This window comes from Solanum tuberosum, unplaced genomic scaffold (genome assembly GCF_000226075.1).
Source record: "Solanum tuberosum cultivar DM 1-3 516 R44 unplaced genomic scaffold, SolTub_3.0 scf00399, whole genome shotgun sequence".
Lineage (NCBI taxonomy): Eukaryota > Viridiplantae > Streptophyta > Magnoliopsida > Solanales > Solanaceae > Solanum > Solanum tuberosum.
In genome coordinates, this window is record NW_006239335.1 from 283,962 (window position 1) to 299,808 (window position 15,847).

Genomic DNA, 15,847 nt, shown 5'->3' on the forward strand with positions numbered 1-15,847 from the left:
GAGAGGAAGTGATGGAGTGGGGTAAGAAAAATATTTTACATTTTATTTTATAAAATAAATATTGTTTTTTTGGATAATAATTTTTTGAATTTTTAATTTGAGCTAATACTAATAATTCATTTAATTTTTGTCAAGGTTGAATATTTTGTCCATTTGGAGTGTGATGTGACAATTTTTTAAAATAAAAGAGAGAGTATATTACATACCATGAAAAGAGAGAAGTGTGTTTCTCAAACTAAAAAGTGATAGTTTAGGTATGAAACTCGCTCTTTCAATCGTTTAGATATGAAACCCAAAAAAAATAATATAGTTTTAGATGTGTTTTTAAAACTTTATGTAAATTTTTTAATTGAAAGCTTATATAGACATTTTAAGCTCATTTCAACCATTCCGTTTGCCCATGTGCCAATCCTTATTTCAGAGGGAATAAATATGTTGTAGAAGATGAGAAGGTGAGAGATGGAAGTACAGAATACAGCAGCTCCAAACCTTCAAGTGGATTTTGGTGAAAATTTGCAGGAGAAAACCGAGGTTGCATCTCAAAACCCGCAACTCACCGTTCAATCCATAAACCCTTAACCTTGTTTTTCACATACATAGTGTAGGGTGAGGCAAGTCTTGTTCTATTTTTCTAATCAGCCAAAACCCTAATATTGATTGTTTTTTTAATCCAGATTTGATTTAGAGGGTTTATGATGTTATTTATTTTTGTCTCCAACCTGTATTGTTGATTTTGTTTTCTGGATGTTATGTCAATCTAGGTTTCTCAAGATTGATTACTCATGGAAAATGGTGTGGGGGAGAGAAAGGGTGCACAAGATGGAATTGTAAAGGAGAAGGAAGCAGTGGGGTTAGTTGAAGTGAAAGAATCACAAGGGGATCAAGTATTTGAGGAGGCAATAGAGCCTGAGACTCCTGGGATTGGAGTTGTAAGTGAGGGTGGAAATGCTGTATTTTTTGGGAATGTGAACTTGGATTCGAGGGATGAAGTTGATAACTTTGAGGAAGCGGTTGAAGCCTCCCACGACATACAACAAAATGATGATGGGTCTCATGAAGCTAAGGGAGATGAAGAGCCTTCAGTTGCAAAGTCTGAGAATGGAAGTTCAGATCATATGAATTTGGGTAACACTCGAAGTCATGATGATGCACAGGAAACAATTAAGGATCGGCAGGATAGAGATGTGCATAAAATTTTGGGTACTCGGGATGCTAATGACGCAAAAGGAGGTAATGATTATGTTTAGAAGCAGGTTCATTCATACAGAGATTCTTTACTCGGGGATGAAGTGAATGCTGAAGTGATTGGAACATCTAATATTCAGCCCACTGGGCATCAAAACTTTGTTAATGTTCACAAGGATGTTTCAGTTAGTTCTGGCTCTATACTGAAAGATGAAAGGGATATTCAACTGGAGGAAGTGCAGTCACATCATTTCAAACTTTTAAAATCTGATGTTAAGGATAAAGAACAGAAAGATATTGCCCTTAATGATAATTCAACAAATGGTCACCTCGGAGAAAGCTTGAACTCAAGTGATGAGAAAGAAAAATCAGTAATTAGTACAGAACCCTTTAATGGTAGTAATAAGAATGAAGAGCAGATGGATTGTCCAATTGATACTGCTGCTCCTATTGCCCAAACAGGAAGGCCCTGCACAAATGTTGAAGTGAAAGAAGAAGAATTGACTGGTTCAGTGCTGATAAGTCAGGAGTGCCTGGACGAGCAGGACATTGTGAGTGATGATGTTACGACTCATCAAGGACTAAACGAAACAGAGTCACCTGCTGTGGAACTTGTAAATTTGAATGACAAGGTTCAGGAGAACACTAAGGAGCGGAAGGATGTTCTGAACTGTGATGCTACTGATCTTCAAGATCTGAAAGGAGAAGAGTCACCTGCTGTGGCTTTAGTGAAGTCAAATGACAAGGTTCAGGAGTACGCAGAGGAGCAGAAGGATGCTACTGATCATCAAGTATTAGCAGGAAAAGACTCACCTGCTGTGGGACTAGGGAATTTGAATGACAAGGTTCAGCTATTCATGGAGCAGCAAAAGGATGATCTGAGTAGTGATGCTACTGATGATCAAATCCTCAATGATAAAGAGTCACCTGCTGTGGGGCTAGCAATTTCAAATGACAAGGTTGATGATCAGAAAGATGCTTCTGTATTTTGCACTTCAGCTTCTGAAAACCATACTGAAAATTCATCAAGAGAGACGGTGACTGCAGAGGATGAGAAATGGAAATCATCAGAAGGTTCAGTATCCAACAACAATGGAAAAGTTGGTGTTAGCACAGCTGAGTTTGTGTCAGTAAGTTCCAAGGCTTCTCAACTTCCACTAGTTGATGCAATTATTGGAGTCAACAAAGCTGTAGCGCAGGAGTCAGAAAAGCCTTCTATAAAAGAACTAAAGCAAAATGTTACTGGGGTGAGAAAACCAGAAGCTGGATCTGCAAGAAATCTCTCATCATCCTCTGGTTCATCCGTCACTCGTACACCACCACCTGCTCGACCGGCTGGCCTTGGTCGTGCTGCCCCACTATTGGAACCTTCTCCCCGAGTGGTTCAGCAGCCTCGAGTGAATGGATCCGCGTCTTCAGTACAAAACCAACTTGTTGAAGAACCCACAAATGGAGAATCTGAGGAATATGATGAGACACGTGAGGAACTCCAGATGATAAGAGTTAAGTTTTTGCGTCTTGCTCATAGGCTTGGGCAGAATCCACATAATGTAGTAGTTGCCCAGGTCCTTTATAGATTAGGGTTGGCTGAACAGCTGAGGGGAAGAAATGGAAGTCGTGTTGCTGCTTTTAGCTTTGATCGTGCAAGTGCCATGGCCGAGCAACTTGAGGCAGCTGGACAAGAAGCCTTGGACTTCTCGTGCACAATTATGGTTCTTGGAAAAACAGGTGTTGGTAAAAGTGCGACCATAAATTCTATATTTGGTGAAGCTAAATTTGGTACTGATGCATTTCAGATAGGAACAAAGAAGGTTCAGGATGTTATTGGGACTGTGCAGGGAATTAAGGTTCGGGTAATTGACACTCCTGGGCTTCTGCCTTCCTGGGCAGACCAGCGACGGAATGAGAAAATCCTTCATTCTGTTAAAAGATTTATTAAGAAAATGTCACCAGATATTGTACTGTATCTCGATAGGTTGGATATGCAAAGTAGAGATTATGGTGACATGCCATTGTTGCGGACAATTACTGAAGTTTTTGGCCCATCAATATGGTTCAATGCAATAGTTGTTCTTACACATGCTGCATCTGCTCCTCCTGAAGGCCCCAATGGTACTACAACAAGTTATGACATGTTTGTAACTCAGCGGTCTCATGTTGTTCAGCAAGCAATACGGCAGGCAGCCGGAGATATGCGCCTTATGAATCCTGTTTCTCTGGTCGAGAATCACTCAGCATGCAGGACAAACAGGGTTGGGCTGAGAGTGTTACCTAATGGTCAAGTTTGGAAGCCTCACTTGTTGCTTCTGTCATTTGCATCCAAAATTTTGGCTGAGGCAAACACATTGCTGAAGTTACAAGACAGTCCACCAGGTCAGACTTATGCCACTCGATCAAGATCACCTCCTTTACCTTTCCTGCTTTCATCCCTTCTCCAGTCAAGACCACAGGTTAAGCTACCAGCAGACCAATTTAGTGATGACAATGAGACCTTAGATGATGATCTGGATGAATCTTCGGATTCTGAAGATGAATCAGAATATGATCAACTGCCAGCTTTCAAACGGTTGACCAAAGCCCAGCTAGCAAAGTTGACCCAAGAGCAAAAGAAGGCATACAATGATGAATTAGAATACAGGGAAAAGCTTTTTATGAAAAAGCAATTGAAGGAGGAGAGAAAGAGACGAAGAATGATGAAGAAAATGCAGGCTGCAGCTAAGGATTTGCCTATCAATACCAACGAAACAGTAGAAGAGGAGACAGGCAGTGCAGCGTCTGTTCCAGTACCAATGCCAGATTTGGCCTTACCTGCTTCTTTTGATTCTGATAACCCAACTCATAGATACCGTTATCTTGATTCTTCAAATCAGTGGCTTGTGAGGCCTGTTCTAGAGCCTAATGGTTGGGACCACGATGTTGGTTATGAGGGCATTAATGTAGAAAGGTTGTTTGTTATCAAAGACAAGATACCTCTGTCTTTCTCCAGTCAGCTTTCTAAGGACAAAAAGGACGCCAATCTTCAAATGGAAATCGCAAGTTCGGTGAAGCATGGGAATGGGAAAGTAACTTCTTTAGGTTTTGATATGCAGTCGGTTGGTAAAGACCTTGCTTACACTCTACGCAGTGAGACTAGATTCAGCAATTACAGAAAAAATAAGGCAACAGCTGGTCTCTCAGTAACTCTCTTAGGTGATGTTATGACAGGTGGAGTGAAAGTTGAGGACAAATTGATTGTTAACAAACGAGGACTGCTGGTCATATCTGGGGGTGCTATGTTTGGTCGTGGTGATGTTGCTTATGGGGGTAGCTTGGAAGCAACATTAAGAGACAAAGATCATCCTCTTGGTCGTTTCCTATCAACGTTGGGGCTCTCGGTCATGGACTGGCATGGAGATCTTGCTATTGGATGCAATTCACAAACCCAAATACCTGTTGGACGATACACAAACTTGATTGGACGTGTCAACATTAACAATAAAGGGTCTGGGCAAGTCAGTATTCTCCTGAACAGCTCAGAACAACTTCAGATTGCTTTGATTAGCTTGCTTCCTCTGGTCAGAAAACTGATTAGCTACACTCAATCAGTGCAATTTGGATAATCATGAAAGCGAAGCCATATATGATAGTAAGCCATACGGTAATTGAAAAATTACTCATATAGTGACAATCATTTCATCAGCATTGCTAGACGTGAGTATATTTTATTGTTTTTCTTTGGCTTTTTACTTAGTTGTGGCTTTGTTTTAAGATATTTTGGAGCTTTTTGATAAGAAAAAGCTGCTCTTGTCTGATTGTTCACAAAAGTATTTGCTTTCCTTGACATATGAGTTCTTTTTCCTTTTAGTGGCTTTATCTTTATGTAGTCAGCCTAGAATATGCTGCAACTGTTTACACCTGGCATACATAGATTGGACATTTAAACTTTCTACTTGCATTATTTTATTTTTTTGAAATTGGTAATGTTGTATTCCTCAACATTAAGGATATGCCGGAGACCTTCAAAAGAGGAACAAAAGAAGAGAATAAGGGAGAAATTACTCACTACAAGCTCTAATTCCTCTATATCTGTTTCTTTACACCAAAAAAGAAGGCGAAATAGTCTGATAGACCCTTATACTTGTATGAATTTGTATTTTGGACCATTTTACTTGATTATTTGTCAATTGAACCTTTAAACTCAATGAAACTAAGCATTTTAAACCCCTTTCGATGTGTGTGAACTTCAAACACTTGACAAAAATGACATATCATCATCCACCTCACGTTTTAATGACACATCACTTATTATTTTTTATTTTTAAAAAAAAACTGTTTTTTCTTTCTTTTTCACTTCATTCCTCCTTCATCCTTTCACATCTCTCCTTTTTTTTTTACATTAGAGATATCACCACAACCTTTCATTCTCACTAGTATCATTACATTCCTAAATAACTAACAATTATCATTTGGTTTTTTTTCTGAAAATTTCTTTCATTCACAACTTTTAATGGTATTTCTTTTACCAACATTCACATCTACCACTTGAACCACCATAAATCTCTTTTCCCCATTGATGTTAACAAATAGCCATTAAAATACATCAATATACTCTAATATTTGTACACAATTTTACATTACACATTTCACCTAATTTCACAAACGCATTCAATAATCATTTTTCATCTTTCAAGACTATTGAATCTTTATCACTTTATGAGTTATAAATTACCTTGAAAATAAAAGGAAAATATAGATCTACAACAAAAATACAATTTCGTTTCTATTCCCGGAAGGAAGAAAGTGTGAAAAAAAGAAGAAGAGAGAAACAAGAAATTGGAAAGGACCGGAAAGGGGAGAAAGAAGAGAAATTGGGGTTTGAGAGTAGAAAAAAAATGGGGATGGGTGGGGTGGGAAAAGAAGAAAGAATTGAATTTTTTTCTTCTTATTTTTGATCTTTTTATTCTAACTTTAAAAAGAAAAAAAAAATTAGTCTAAAATTTGATCTTTCACGCTCTTTCTATGCGTGACATCACGTATTTGTGTCAACTCAATAATTAAGTTGTCACATAAGCTTGGTCAACGATCAGAAGGGCTTAAAACATAGAGTTTCATTGAGTTTAAGGGTTCAGTCGACAAATAGTCAAGTAGAAGGGTCCAGAATACAAACGCATACAAGTAGAAGGGTCCATCAGATCATTTCGCCAAAAAAGAAGAATACAATACAATTTCGTTTAACTTTGGGAATGAAATTGGACTTATCTTCGAAACATCTATTGTTTTCGTATCTCCACACAGTTTACCAGATGCAATGTGGAGTGATTTTCCACCATATCTTCTAGCTCTCATTTCCATCGCTTCTAATCTAGCAGCTCAAAAGATGTGTAGTGTGGTAAGGCATGGTCCATTTTGTGTTTGTAAGAGTAGGAAATAAATTCCATAACTGAGCAGTGAATTTACAATGTAAGAAAATATGACTATCTGTCTTATCTGTTTCCCCACAAGGTTGACATCTATAATTTTCCTCTTTTTCTTCAAAACCTCGTGTCGGCGCTATTCTTTGTTTCCCAACACATATAGTTTACCATTTGCATCTGTCACCCTCTATTCTTGAACTTTGTGAAAAATCATAGGCACCCAAAAATATTCTTCTGTCCAATAATAGTTTTCCACTATATTATTTTGGAATGTCCAACAATATTTGTCCACTTTATAAAATAAATGAATAATTTTATACTTAATTTCTAATTTGTCCTTATCATTAGTTATAGTCCTTTCTCGATTATATTTTTCAAGACATTGTATATATTATATTCGAAGGGTGATATAGTAAAATTACTCTTCTATCTGTAGTTTCTTAAAAAGTATACAAAGTCAATAGTGGACAAGTATTGTTGGACAGAGGGAATGCACTGCGAAGGAACAAATTACTTGAACAAAATTGACTTAGGAAGAAGAAATATTTGTTGCTTCTATACAAAGATATTGTTACAATGTCCCTAGGTTGAGGGAATATCCTATTTCTCCTTATAGTCTTACTAGTAATTGAACATGTGTGATGCACGTGTGTTTATTAATACATAACTTTTTAAAATGGTTAGATAATATTAAAACTACAGTATAATCAGTAAAAATGGATTCCAAGGGAAAAATTATCCTGAAAAGTGATGAACAATAGCTTATTCAAATGTTTTGATTATTGAACAATAGCTAATTTTTGCATTATTAGGGAACATGCAGTCAATTATGATATATTTTCCTCCCTATAAGTTGTTTTACTTATATAACATTCTTTTTGTTATCTATCCTCGTACAGTTGTAAGTTTTTCAAAAAGAATTTATAGTAACATATTCCTTCCATTCCATATTAAGTGAACTTGTAAGACAATGTATATTTATGAAGAAGAAAAAATTAGGACTTAGATTGAATATCACTTTTCAGTATTACCTTTTTGGAAAAGGGTCAAAATTGCCCTTGAACTATGTGAAATAAATCACTTATACCCTTCGTTACATTTTGGGATAAAAAATGCCTCTGCTGTTATCCTAAGAGACCACAAATACCCTCAAGAGTTAACACCCCAAATTTTTATTGACGTGGCAAGCCACGTGGGACTAATGCTTCCACCTAGCGTTGCCAACTAGGATTCACTACAAAAGAACTAGACCTTTAGCGGCAACAACAGTCGCCACAAAAGCCCAGAAAATCGTCACTAAAAGTTTTAACATTAAATTCTAATTTTGTGTTTTTTTTTCATTGTTTTTAAAAAACAAAAAATGATATCAATTAAGTAGGAGTTTGAAGAAACTGTATGTTTTATTTTTATGTCATATGTAAATGTATAAAATGTACAATGATATATTATATAGTAGAAAATTTGAATCGAGAAGTAATTTTGATTATTTTTCGTAATAATATTGGATGTTTTTAATACGTAGCCACTAAAGGTCAAGTTCTTTTGTAGTGAATCTTAGTTGGCAAAGCTTAGGTGGGGGGATTAGTCCCACGTGGCTTGCCACGTCACTAAAATTTTTGGGTGTTAACTCTTGAGGGTATTTGTGGTCTCCTGAAATAACGGCGGGGGTATTTTTGATCCCAAAATGTAATGGAGGGTATAAGTGATCTATTTCGCTTAGTTCAGGGGCAATTTTGACCCTTTTCCGTTACCTTTTTAGTTATTCTCAAATTATTCTTGAAAATATAAATAATTCAAAATAAAATCATAAATATGAAATATTAACTCTCGAAATTATCACTTAGCAAATGTAAATGAGGAGCAAAAGATGTAGCAAATGAAAGAAATAAACAGTTAAGAGTAAATATTTCAAATTAGGTAAATTTAGAGAAAATCAAGGGAGAGAATATTTCTAATTAGGTAAAGTTGTTGAATATCCTTATTACTTGCATTACAAAAGATTATGAGACCCAGAATAGGTGATTCTCTTCCTTCTTCCTAAAACTTCAAATTTGACTCCAAACTCTTTTCCTTGTCCAAATTGTGATTGTTTTATTTTTAGTAGAAATGTCTCTCATACGTCATTATTTGGCCTTCTCTTTCAAAATTAATTATTGTTATGAACTACTGTGCCTGTGAATTAAAGAAAGGAGGAGCTGAAAACCATTTGACTGTAAGGAGAGGACTTCCAGGGCTCGATCTACGGCTGCGTCCCGTGGTTTGGTAGAATAGACACTTCCAAGGATAGTCTACAAACACAAACCCAATCTCGTTTTCTTAGGGTTATGGTGGCACTATGTTTAAATTGACATTTTTTCAATTAACAAATTTGAACACCTATAGTTTTATTTGTTATTTGGCATACCTTTCTCACACTGTATTTATTTATTTTTTCCATAATTTTGTATCCTTTCTTAAATCGTATTCATTAAAATATGTATACTATTTGTATTTGTATCCATTTTAATTTTCATGTTGTATTTTGTATAATGAAACTTGTATTTCTTTATTAGTTTGTATTCATTCTAATAGGTATGCCAAATGAATCTGTGTAGTTATTTAAGAAACATATTTGTATTTATGTATTTTTCACTGTATATTTATTTTTTTCTTCAGAATATTTTTTTCTTTTCTAAGTCATATTCATCCAATGTGTATATTAGTTGTATTTGTATTCATTATAGTTTTTATATTATATTTTGTATAATGATATATAAAATACAAAAACAATATGATGGAAAAGTGAGAATGAAATATAAAACTAGACAGGAATAAGTGAATATTTTGTTTTTGTATGACAAAGAAAATCCACAGCCGCTATCCTTTAGGCGCACTGGGTAAAAACCCCGCTCCTATGCAATAGCTCGCAAATCACATAGGAGAGGTAACCCACACTAGGCAAGCCCGGTGCGGCGAGCTCGACCCAGAAGGCAGACCCCTTGCTTTCGCTTGCAAGGGGTTTTGAACTTGAGACCTCTAACATGTTAGTCCCAAGCCCAAACCACTGGGTCACCCCGAAGGAAGGAATAAGTGAATATTTGTTGCAATCATTTTAAAATAAAATACATAAGTAGTTGGCATACCTTTGGAATTAATATAAATTAGAAACAAATACAAGATTCATAAATCACGCGACATGAAATTTTGAATGAATAGAAATATTAATAGAATACATACTGGTTTGAATACGAATTGAGAAAGGATACAAAATTTTTGAAGAAAAAGAACTATAAAAACAAACAAATTAATAGAAAGTTGTTCTTCCTATAAATAAATACATAACTAGTTGGCATACTTTTGGGATGAATACAAATTAGAAACAAATACAAGATTCATAAACTATGCAACATGAAATTTTAAATGAATACAAATATTAATAGCATACAAACTGGTTTGAATACAAATTGAGAAAGGATACAAAATTCTGAACAAACTATATAATACAAAACAAATTAATAGGAAATTGTTCTTCCTCAACTTGGTCTTCATCAAGTTTTTTGAAATCTTTTGCACCCAAGATTTTTTTTTTTTTTTTAATTAATAGTGTCACTACCCTTGCTGGCATTGCTATCTTGAACTTGAATGCAGGTAGAATCATGAAGAAACTTATATCTCCTCTCTTGAGCCATTTTAGCCGCAAAGTCTACATTTTTTAATAATCCTTGAGTAATGCATAAATCAAAAGAGGAAAAATACCCAAAAAGTTGATGATTATATGGGATACCTCTTAAAGCCCTCTTTGAATCAAACATTGGAGTGCATTTTTTGTGTTTTCTCCTTATCTAAAACCCTAACTGAAAATGGAGAGATCGACAAACACAAGAACACAAAAACTTAAACAGCTTCAAACGAAAACATAGAACAATAGCATACAAAAAAAAAACAATACTTTATGACAATGTATTTACCTGTATCAAAGGTTAAAAATATTTTGAATGACTACTGAGATTTCTTAGAAAAATGGAAGAATTTCGATTTAAACAAGGAAATGTTTAAGTTAATTGAAGAGAGGGAATATGGGTAAAAATCGTGAGAGAGAAAGGAGAGAATGAGGGTAAAAATTTGAGAGAGAAAAAAAGTGGGTAATGAAATCTTTTTTTCTTTTTCACAATAATGAAGTCAAATTAAGTCAAACGTGGGCCAAAGTTGAGAAATAAAAGGAAAGTAAATGAATTATATTAGGATACACTTTATTTGTTAAAATATTGACATTTTGACATTTCTAATTATTATTTTAAAGTGTAAATGTTTTTAATAATTATGCTAGGGATTTTGACTAGTTAACTAATTCTTCCTAAATCATATAGACATCCGCCATTATTTAACAACAAAAATGGATATATACATACTTGTGCTAGCAAGTTTAGAGTTTAGGATTTTAGACATAAAACAAAAATTTATTTGGGTCTCTAATATTTTATAGTGAAAATTACAAAAGTATACTACTTAAGACTTCTATTAACAAAATATCAATATATTTATATTTAATCACAAACTAAGTTTTTAAATTACATACATAACAAAACATTTAATTTTTGTATTTAATTTAAATTTTTTTACCTGATTTTTCTCTCTCCGACTTTTAGTAGTTCGTGCCATATTATGTGGAGTGTAATTAGGTATTTAAATTTATTATATATTCTCTCTCCTTAAACAGATCCACACACACACGTTTGATTTTTTTATTGGAAAAATCACCCCATATACACATTTAAAAGTCAATATTACAGGTTTTAAATCTACTTTTAAAAAATTATTGCTTATAACAGTTTAATTACAGGTTATAACATATCACTAATTATTTATAAATTAATTAATTTTACTTTATTAAATAAGTAATTTTTTATAATTTTATATTATTATTAAATTGAAAAATAGAAATTCATCTTTCATCCCTTTCATCCATACTCCATTGAAGCCGGTTTTTCAATATCTAAAAACTGATTAGGAGAAATATATTCTCCATACAATCAAAACAAAAGGGCATATCTCTAAGTTGTAATTTTTTCAATAATTTTAGTATTTTGGAGAAACCCCGTTTGATAATTGTATTGCAAGAAAGTTTATTTTACCATTTTCATAGAGGTGAATCAGAGGTGTTTTGAGGTTGATCCTTTCTGGGTTTTGCCGATTTGAGTTCTTACTACGTGTGGAATGGTCAAAAATCGAATCTTTATTGATTTTGCTAATGTTTTTGGGAGATTTATGGCCATGTGTAGTGTAGATTGGAGTTTATTATAGGAGGTAAAGATGTTCTTGAAACCTTATGTTGTTTGGACTCTTGGAAAGTACTGTTGAGTGTGTGTTGTCCTTCAAAAGTTAATTGGGTTTTTTACTACATGGGATATGGTTAAATCAATTTAGTAGATTTTTTTGTTAAAATTGTTATATTATTCATATTATTGGTATGAAAGCTGACTTAATATACGATTTATGAATATGGTATGAATTTTGTCTAATGTTGGCATGAATTGGTATAAAATTTGGTATAAAATGGTATGATGTATTACTTATATTTGATGTGAAACTTGTTTAAATCTGGTATGAAGTTGGTACACAATTTAGAGGAAATCTTTTTTAAAAAAAAATTATTCTCATTATGTCTACTAATCTGGCATGAAACATGAATAATATTGGTATGAAAGCTGACTTAATACACGATTTATGAATATGATATGAAATGTGTTTTAACATTGGTATGAAATTGATTTATTGTTGGTATGAAAGCTGACTTAAGTTGTGTATTATTTTTATCAAAAAATGGTATGATATTAGTGGTCCAATTATGTGAATTGATTGTAGTTTGTTAAATCACCCTTTTTTTTTGTATAAATTATGACTAATGTTGGTATGAAATTGGTATTTTCTTATAGTACCTATTTTTTATAATAAGAAGGTTTCTTTTGCAATTTCTCCAACTAGGTTGATGGCAATGCGGAAAAACAAAGAACGATGATGGCGCGATCAGTGAGAGTGAAGTAAAAGAACATGCTCCAAATACCAGCAATTATCCTACACCAAGACTACGGAGATCAAATTTGAGATAGTTGATTGCAGCTTAGACTCTTTAGTATTTCATGTCTTTTTAATTTTTGAACTACATATATTTTTTATACAGTTTTAAGTATTGAATGATATAGAATATGGATTGTTTTCTTCAAGTCAGTTATCAACTACATATGAATTACAGATTTGACTTTCATAATTTACAGGATACTAGTTATATACAGACTGCATATCAATTGGATACAAATTTCTGGATATCAGTTATATACAAACTACATAACAATTGGATACATAAACAATTTAGTTTTGATAGTTAATTGGAGATCAAAATGAACACCATATAATTGGTATCCAAACTGTATACCAACATTTATTCAACCTGAAGGATCCCATCTACCACCATGTTTAATTAATATAGATAAGCAGTCATCCATCACAACAAAATCAAGATTTTTCAAACAAAAAAAAACTTGATTTACTCGTCAGTGGCAACAATTTTGAAAAAAAAAACAAAGAGAGAGTAACGTAGAAGAAAATGGAATAAAATCAGACCTTTTAATAATTTTAACAGATTAGAGTGAATTAAGGAAACTAAATATTCCTAATTAGTTTGAATCTCCTAAATTTATGCTAATTAATAATTATCATCAATCAATTCAAATTTTATTAATACACCTATTTCCAGTTTTTTCTTTTTTTTCTTCAAAATCGATTTTTTTTTCTTTTTTATCTTTTTATTTTTTTTCAAAATTAATTTTTTATCCTTTTTATTTTTTTCAAAACAGATTTTTACAATTAATTAAAAAATCTTTTTTTATTTAATAAAATTATACAACCTGAAATTTTTTATTGTTACAACTTGAAAGTTTTATTCTACTGCTATAACTTGAAAATATTAGTCTAATAAATGTCATATATGAAATTTTCACTTTTTATTTTATTTTCTTTTTTACGTTTTGTAGTCATTTATTGGGATCATATTGATGTCTTCCTTTTATATAAAGATTTTATGGTACCAATAAAATTGGTACAGTTATCAATAACTGAGTTATAGTTTCAAGAAATATTAGAAATCCTTTTTTCACACGTTTCATTATTTTTTTTATTTCCTTTTTTACGTTTTGTAGTCATTTTTTGGGATCATATTGATGTATTTCTTTTATATAAAGATTTTTATGGTACCAATAAAGTCGGTACAATTATCAATAACTGAGTTATAGTTCCAAGAAATATTAGAAATCTTTTTTTCAACGGTATATTGAGTTAACCCTTCAATTTTCTTCATCCATATCTCTTAAACCTTACATCATCTTCACTTAATCGCTTGTCATTCCAATTAACCAAAAGCCTCACCACAATTCGATGGAGAAGACGCCGTGTAAAAGCCCTAGGCTTAACAAATCTGTGGTTCTCGCTGATAGCACGCCCATAATATGTTTAAGACCATCTTTTGACTTGCATGAAGCGTGAAAACATCCCTCAACAAGTTGATGATTCTGTGCAAGTATATTGTGTTTTTTTTTGTAATTGTTTAGTACCATATAATGTTCTAATCCTGACATATGTTATTATTCTTTTGTAGCGATTGTGGTTTGTATACCTGTTCTTTTGTTGAATATGTTTGTCGAGGAGATATGGACATATCAATGTCAATTTTTTATTCTGAAAATCATCGTTTGCGATATGGAGCATTACTGTGTAATTACGGAAAGAGGAAAATCAACACTGGTGCTATAAGTTAAAATGAAGATTCTGGAAAAGGTGGTCAGCTAATCCGGAAGGGGAAGAAGGATTAATGTTTTGCATTTTAAGATAATTTCATGAATGTTTTTGTTCGAATAGTTTCTTTTAATTATGAATAATATTATGCGTGTTTAGTTTTTTTTGGTATTTTTGAATACCATTGTTGGATGTTTAGTTCATTTATGAGTTTAATCACTGTTTTTTGGTTCATTATTTTGGTGAATATATTGTGTTAACTTAATGGTGTGAGTTTGATTTGTAAAAGAACAATGTGTGAGTTTGGTATATGATTCAAGCGTTTGAATTTCAACGTATGTTGTTGGTACATAATACCAACATTATAGTCACTATATATAACTAATAATATGACAGAATTATGTTGTATTACTCCAACAGTATATCAATATTTCGTACGTTTGAATTATGTGTTAATATGGATTCAAATCTAAATAATTTATGTTTAGCAGTGGTTTATTATGTAATGTTTAAGTGGTTTTTACCAATGTTTGTGCCCACAAATTTGTACCTACAAGTAATTTTACCAATTTTTGTGACTACTTTGTATACCAATTGTGTAACAGATGTTTTTGTATTAAATGTTTCAGGTTAGTATGTAATATCAAAATATAAGCATATATACCCCAATTTGAACATTATTTGTGCTTATTTCAGCACAAGTGGTTTTACCAATGAGCCATTATAACAAACACTAGTAAAATTATCTGCGCTTCGCGCAAGAATTTAATATTACGAAATTTATAAAATAATACTTAAAACCTATCAGTCATTAAAACTAAAACACTATATTATCTTACATACAAGATTATGTAGTAAGAAACATTAATAATGTAAAGGAAAATGAAAATTATTACATCTTATCATTTATCCTTAATAACATAAGCATAAATTAATGACTGTAAATATACATACCAAGATCTGAAACATAAGCAATGGTGTCAGTGAGCCACTCAATCAGGCGCAAAGTACACAAATATTTAATTGTGAAGAAGAAGAGGTTCAGAATTTTCGTTGTTTTAAAATGAGAGGAAATCCCTCTATTTATAGACATCGAAAAGGTTACAACTATTTGGAAAAGTTGAAGAAGAAGAAGAAGAGGTTCAAAATTTTCGTTGTTTTAAAATGAGAGGAAATCCCTCAATTTATAGACTACAAAGAGTAGTGTGAACAAATATTTATTGTGCCTTATCTGAAAGGTTACAACTATTTGAAAAAGTTGCAACCCTTCGGAAAGGTCACAACCTTTCATAAAAGTCGCAATTTTTCATAAAAGTCTCGCAACTCTTCATTAAAGTCACAACTTTTCATAAAAGTCACAACTTTTCCTTAAAGTTGCAACTCTTCATAAGTCTCAACTTTTCATGAAAGAGGAAGGCTAGTTTTGGAAATAAATAAATTAAAAGGGAATTCCAGTTTGTGGTTGCGCCACGTAGGCGGGCCTAAGGTTCTCTTTTATATATATA

The 15,847-nt window shown here is 32.7% G+C and overlaps 1 protein-coding gene across 1 annotated transcript; it reads left to right on the forward strand.

The window, feature by feature from the left end:
* Positions 1–1,580: 1,580 nt before the first annotated feature.
* LOC102594520 (translocase of chloroplast 120, chloroplastic) lies at positions 1,581–5,110 on the forward strand. The gene has a single exon (XM_006362654.2). The coding sequence runs from the start codon at positions 1,605–1,607 to the stop codon at positions 4,782–4,784; it is 3,180 nt and encodes a 1,059-aa protein (XP_006362716.1). The 5' UTR covers positions 1,581–1,604; the 3' UTR covers positions 4,785–5,110.
* Positions 5,111–15,847: the final 10,737 nt, after the last annotated feature.